At 41.7% G+C, this 7,059-nt stretch overlaps 1 protein-coding gene across 1 annotated transcript; it reads left to right on the forward strand.

The window, feature by feature from the left end:
• The first annotated feature begins 120 nt into the window (after positions 1-120).
• Positions 121-1,566, forward strand: LOC139389791 (N-acetyllactosaminide beta-1,3-N-acetylglucosaminyltransferase 4-like). The gene has a single exon (XM_071136738.1). The coding sequence runs from the start codon at positions 136-138 to the stop codon at positions 1,270-1,272; it is 1,137 nt and encodes a 378-aa protein (XP_070992839.1). The 5' UTR covers positions 121-135; the 3' UTR covers positions 1,273-1,566.
• Positions 1,567-7,059: the final 5,493 nt, after the last annotated feature.

Here is a 7,059-nt window from a genome sequence, read left to right on the forward strand (position 1 = left end):
GTATGGTTTGCTTAACTTTGCAATCATTTGTTTGACTTACATTTTAAAGTTACATTTTTTTGTCTTAGTGTCACTCTGTTACATTCTGTCTGCTTGTTGCTAAAACGTATTGTGCTTGCAATTCTTTTCAGAACCATGAGGATCCTCTTCAGAAACCTACGCCTCAGTAGATGGTCCATTGTCATTGGGACTGCGTTGGTGTCATTGATTGGTGTCATCTTTATGACGATGGACGTCAATGTCTCACTAACATATAGGGGAGAGCTCAGAGTGTGGCGTAAGAACCACACAGGTTGGCATTGGAACACCTCTGCCTCCACCACACCACTGCTGTCACAGCCTACTGTGGATGTTTTCAAGTGCTCCCTCAATGACAGCATGCAGAATATTCCGTCCTCTGTCCCACCTCCCCACCGTAACTTCCTCATGTATAAACACTGCAGGACATTCCCCCGCCTGCTGTCTCCAACACCCTGTGAGAATGACCTTTTTCTCCTGCTGGCCATTAAGTCCACAGCCATCCAGGTGGATCGCAGGATTGCGCTCCGGAGCACTTGGGGGAAGAGGGGATATGTTCAGGGTAAAAGGGTGAAACTGTTGTTCTTAGTAGGCAAGTCGTTAGACAGAATACAGGGATTCCTGCTGCAGCAGCTACTGGAGTGGGAGAGCAGGCAGTTTGGGGACATCCTGCAATGGGATTTTGAGGACAGTTTTTTCAACCTGACCCTGAAGGAGGTCCACTTCCTGAACTGGTTCACCTTGGAGTGCCAGTGGGCCCACTTTGTGTTCAAAGGGGACGATGACGTTTTTGTTCACACAAGCAATCTGGTTGAATATGTTAAAGGCCACAAGCCCTCTGAGCAACTCTTCGCTGGTGACATAATTTCAAGAGCCTATCCAATCCGGCACAACCAATGGAAGTACTTCATACCAGAGGAGATGTACCCCAACAAGCCATATCCTCCATACGCTGGCGGTGGGGGCTACCTGATGTCACGTCAGACTGTGCTGAGCCTGGGAGTGGCAGTGTCCAGCACTGACCTCTTCCCCATTGATGATGTCTTTGTGGGCATGTGCCTGCAGAAGATTAATGTGACGCTGACACACCACTCTGGCTTCAGAACCTTTGGGTTCCATCAGGTGGTGTCACATTTCAACCCCTGCATTTACAGGGAGATCATGCTGGTGCACAAACTGAATCCCACCGAGATGTGGACCATGTGGTCTCTACTGCAGGACACAAAGCTGAAGTGCTTTAGATTAAGGATATGAGGCATCGGGTGTTGTGTGTATCTTGCTGTACTTGTCTGTCTCACTACTGTAAAAGAAGCATTCCTTTCATAGAGAAATTATTCTTATAAATGGTCAAAAATAGCTTCCTTTCCTTCATCGATATTTATATTTGAAGTATTCTGACATATTGGCTTTACTGTGTGTTCAGTTCAGCAAAGATGGTGTACGAGCCCTACGGAGATTTGATACTTTTGACAAGGAAGTTTGTAGAATGTGTCTTGGGTTCTAGGAAGGTCGAACAGAAACTTTAAAAACAGGTCTAGTGGGTTACAGAGGTACTGATGGGTAACAAACTTCAGAGGTACTGATGGGTAACAAACAGGTCTAGTGTGCTGTGGGGGGAGGGGAGCTGTGGTGTACAATTATTATAAACAATCAATTGTTTGAGGGAGCAGTGATGAACTTGTCTACTATAGCTGAAATCTGTGGATTGTAAATGTAGATTTAAATGTGATGTCATAATGCTTTCTGAAACATGTGGTCCAGGGTTTTGTCAGTTTCTATTCAGGTGAACTCTATTGCATAGCGGGGCCAGTACTTACTTATGAGGAAGTAGATTGTGTAAAGAAAATATAAGAGAACACAATTAAAAGAAATACTGAAAATATGAAATGTGTTTGAAGGGTAATTTCATGTGAGCTCCTGCAAATGTTTTGAGACACAATCCTTTAAAAATGTATCCATAAATTTCATTCATTTTTTGTACAGATATTCAACATTTAAAAAGTTAGGTACAAAAATGCATGAGCATTATACCATCTCTTTAAAATACTGTATCCTCTTAAATTATAATTGAATTACGCAATGTTCTTGGAAAGGCCATTTTAAAAAAGAACCAAGGATTTTAAGATAGGAGATAAATAAAGTGTGTGCAGTTCTTTAGGTTTGTTTAGCAGTTTCAACCTTGACCAAGATCCCACTGTCCTATGAGCCCGAGGTCAGGTGTTTTTTTACTGAAAGTCAACCAGTGTTGGGTTTCACTGTTCCAACACTTCCAGTCAGCAGGAGCCAGCTATATCCCTCTGCATACCTTTCCACCACACAACTATCACACCGACAGATTGACAAGGCAACATTTTTTTAAAATTGTGTCCAATCGTAAGAAAGAACTATAGCCTCTCAACTTTGCACTCTGAAGAGGCATGTAAATTTGTGCACCTCACCACTTCCTTGTGGGTGGCACCTGTTTTTCAGCAGTCATGCAAAATGTGATAGAATGTACGGTACGTGGTTGAAAAGGTGACTGTTGTCTGTTTGTATACTGAACAAAAATCTAAACGCAACATGTAACAATTTAATTGATTTTACTGAGTTACAGCTCATATAAGGAAATAAGTCAATTTAAATAAATTCACTAGGCCCTAATCTATGGATTTCACATGACTGGGAATACAGATATGAATCTGTTGGTCACATATACCTTTAAAAAAAAGGTAGGGGTGTGGATCAGAAAACCAGTCAGTATCTGGTGTGACCATTTGCCTCATGCAGCGTGTCATATCTCCTTTGCATAGACTTTATCAGGCTTTAGATTGTGGCCTGTGGAATATTGTTCCACTCCTCTTCAATGGCTGTGTGAAGTTGGTGGATATTAGCGGGAACTGGAACACTCTGTTGTACACATCGAGCCAGAGCATCCCAAACATGCTCAATGGATGACATGTCTGGTGAGTATGCAGGCCATGGAAGAACTGGGACATTTTTCAGCTACCAGGAATTGTGTACAGATCCTTGCGACATGGGGCCGTGCATTATCGTGCTCGCCCACACAACGCCATACATGTGGTCTGCGGTTGTGAGGCCGGTTGGACATACTGCCAAATTCTCTAAAACAATGTTGGAGGTGGAATTTTTATTCTTGAACTTATTTAGGCTTGCCATAAGAAAAGGTTTGAATCCTTATTGACTAAAGACATTTCAGATTTTCATTTTTTATTCATTTGTAAACATTTCTGAAAACATAATTCCACTTTGACATTACGAGGTATTGAGTGTAGATCAGTGACACAAAATCGAAATGTTATCAATTTTAAATTCAGGCTTGTTACACAAGTGGAAAACAAGTATTTCCAATGTCACAACTGGTAATTACCACCATTCCACTTGGTTATGAATGGAGAATTACATTCTCCACAAACATGGTGTATTATTCTGTGGTGGAGAAAGCCCCAGAGGTAGACTGGGCACCAGTCTGTTTGTGCCATCATGCCACCCCTTGTCATGCCAAACAGCTGACATGATAGCACAAACATATCTGGCACTAGGCTACCCCAGCGGCACAATTATGTGTGACCTGCTTACTTTTGGTATGAGACAAAATAAGTTTGCCGCTTGAAGCCTATTGTAGGCCTATTTCATATACGAGCAATTTCACAGTAAAAGAGTGACATTGACTCAAGTCAAATGTTATTTACCACATGCTATAATCTGATGATGTGTGTAGTTTTAGTCAGAATTAGAACAAGGACATTTTGTTCCTTTTTAGTATGTAAGCAGGGTGCAAGTGCGAAACAAATGATAAGAGGAGCTATCAACAGACAAGCTGGAATGCTGTGTTCCTTACAGGACATTCTGTCTCCATCCGTGGAGGGGAGAAACCGTTGGGCTCACAGAAAATTATGAAATGAGTTGCAGATTAAAGAAACTATGTATCTGTATAGTGGAAAAACACAGACTGCCTGAGCAAGGCGTAGTTTAAGATTTTAACTTGTATGCATGTGCGAAGGATACCTACTGTTTGTGTGTATGTATGTGCGTAGGATATCTACTGTTTGTGTGGAAGTATGTGCGCAGCTATAACATGGATGTCTTTGTATAATGGACTTCAGAACATTCTCGTGAATAAACTGTACTATCTTTTTGCATAAGCTGAGTCTTTGACTAATTATTATTAAACCCATGGTCTTACAGATCTCGGGGATTGGTCAGAGCTATTGATTGTCAGTTATTATCATTGGGATTGAAAATTCTCATGACAGCGTCCTTCCTATATCAGTTGCTCGAGAGGAAGTAAACCGCTCAGGGATTTCACCATGCGGTCATTGGTGACTTTAAAACAGTTACAGAGTGATAGGAGAAAACTGAGGATGGATCAACAACATTGTAGTTACTCCACAATACTAACATAAATGAAAGAGTGAAAAGAAGGAAGCCTGTACTGCAACAATGCACAAGGAAGTAACACTGCAAATAATGTGGCAAAGGAATTAACTTTCTGTCCTGAATACAAAGTGTTGTGTTTGGGGCTAATCCAATCCAACACATTACTGAGTACCACTCTCCATATTTTCATGCATAGTGGTACAGTAGCTGCATCATGTTAAGAGTATGCTTGTAATTGTTTAGGACTGGAGAGTTTTTCAGGATAATAAAGAAATGGAATGGAGCTAAGCACAGGCAAAATCCTAGAGAAAAACCTGGTTCAGTCTGCTTTCCACCAAACACTGGGAGATGAATTCACCTTTAACCTAAAACACAAGACCAAATCTACACTGGAGTTGCTTACCAAAAAACAGTGAATGTTCCTAAGTAGACAGTTTTGAAGTTATTCCTTAAATCTACTTAAAAATCTATGGTAAGACCTGAAAATGATTTTCTAGAAATGATCAACAACCAATTTGACAGTGCTTGAAGAATTTTGAAAAGAATAACAGGCAAATGTTGAACAACCCAGGTGTGGAAACCTCTTAGAGACTGACAGCTGTAATCAATGCTTCTAAAAAGTATTGACTCAGGGATGTGAATACTTACAGTACCAGTCAAAGGTTTGGACACACCTACTCATTCAAGGGGTTTTCTTTATTTTTTATGAGCAATGTACATTAGACTGGTGGAAATCTGTCCTTTGGTCTGATGATTCGAAATTTGAGATTTTTGGTTCCAACCACTGTGTCTTTGTGGGATGCAGTGTAGGTGAACGGATGATCTCCGCATGTGTGGATCCCACGGCATGGAGGAGGTGGTGTGGGGGTGCTTTGCTGGTGACAATGTCTGTGATTTATTTAGAATTCAAGGCACAGTTAACCAGCATGGCTACCACAGCATTCTGCAGTGATACTTGGGCTTATTGGGACTATCGTTTGTTTTTCAACAGGACAATGACCCAACATACCTCCAGGCTGTGTAAGGGGTATTTGACCAAGGAGAGTGATGGAGTGCTGCATCAGATGACCTAGCCTCCACAATTACCCGACCTCAACCCAATTGAGATGGTTTGGGATGAGTTGGACCTCAGAGTGAAGGAAAAGCAGCCAACAAGTGCCCAGCATATGTGGGAACTCCTTCAAGACTGTTGGAAATGCATTCCAGGTGAAGGCGGTTGAGGGAATGCCAAGTGTGTGCAAAGCTGTCATCAAGGCAAAGGTGGTTACTTTGAAGAATCTCAAATATAACATATATTTTGATTTAACACTTTTTTGGTTACTACAAGATTCCATGTGTTATTTCATAGTTTTGATGCCTTCATTATTATTCTACAATGTAGAAAATTGTGAAAATAAAGAAAAACCTTTGACTGGTACTGTATATAGTGTGTATATATAGTATTGTGAGTGTGCAGTCAGTGCAAGATAGGGTCAATGCGGATAGTCACGGTAAAATTGTATTAACTAATTAGAAGACTCCGAATTTTTGGTTTAAGATACATAAATTAACAAATATCAATGATTGCAAAGTTAAACAAACCATACAATTTCAACAAACTTCACAAAAACACATCTACTTGAAGAATGACAGCACATTCTGTTACCAAATGTTTTTGTAAAATTCTCAGTGGAAATTGTTAAAAGTACAGTAGTCCTTGTGCATAGAGTTGTATGGTTTGTGCTGAGCCTGGTAGTGGCAGTGTCCAGCACTGACCTCTTCCCCATTGATGATGTCTTTGTGGGCATGTGCCTGCAGAAGATTAATGTCACGCTGACACACCACTCTGGCTTCAGGACCTTTGGGTTCCGTCAGGTGGTCACACTTCAACCCCTGCATTTACAGGGAGATCATGTTTATGTGCTGCTGTGCGTTTTGTTGCTAACTTTACTTTGCTACCTGACAACTTTACAGTTTTTACTTTTTAATAACCGTTTATATATATATTTTTTCCCTCACGCAATTACATATTTTTTCAATCAACTTTTTCGCTCCGGACGCTTTATCTGGACTTGGTTCGTCAGGACCTCCCCCAGCCGAAGCTAAGTAGTAACATTAACATGATGCCGTCTTTTTTCAGTCGCTGTACCCATAATATACAGGAGAACGATCGCCCTACGGCGAGGATAGCTGTGCTGCAAGCCCAGCTTCAGACGCAATCGTTAGGCATAGGTAATTTCAAAGGAAAGGATGAAACAGCGTCTGTGCCACCAGTAAGTACACATAGTAGTATAAATCCCTAGCACGGTCCCCGCAGCCGGACAACTTTCTCATGGCTTCTGGGGGGAAATGCTGTAGGAATGTTCAACCGGTGTCGCTCATTCAGCCGACAGAAACTTTCAACCAGTTCTCCCCATTAAGCAGCGAGTCGGAGTCTGAGGCCCAGCCTTCTCTAGTCTCCACTCCTCCCGTTACGGGGTCTGAGACGCCAAAGCCTCCCACCATTAGCTCTGACAAATTGAAAACCCTAGTCATTGGCGACTCCATTACCCGCAGTATTAGACTTCAAATTAATCATCCAGCGATCATACACTGTTTACCAGGGGGCAGGGCTACCGACGTTAAGGCTAATCTGAAGACGGTGCTGGCTAAAGCTAAAACTGCCGAGTGTAGAGAGTTATCAAC

The sequence above is a fragment of the Oncorhynchus clarkii genome, chromosome 30 (assembly GCF_045791955.1).
Source record: "Oncorhynchus clarkii lewisi isolate Uvic-CL-2024 chromosome 30, UVic_Ocla_1.0, whole genome shotgun sequence".
Lineage (NCBI taxonomy): Eukaryota > Metazoa > Chordata > Actinopteri > Salmoniformes > Salmonidae > Oncorhynchus > Oncorhynchus clarkii.

Bases quoted from the DNA above. Each gene is read 5' to 3' on its own strand.
- LOC139389791 (XM_071136738.1), top strand. From the start codon at position 136: ATGAGGATCCTCTTCAGAAACCTACGCCTCAGTAGATGGTCCATTGTC.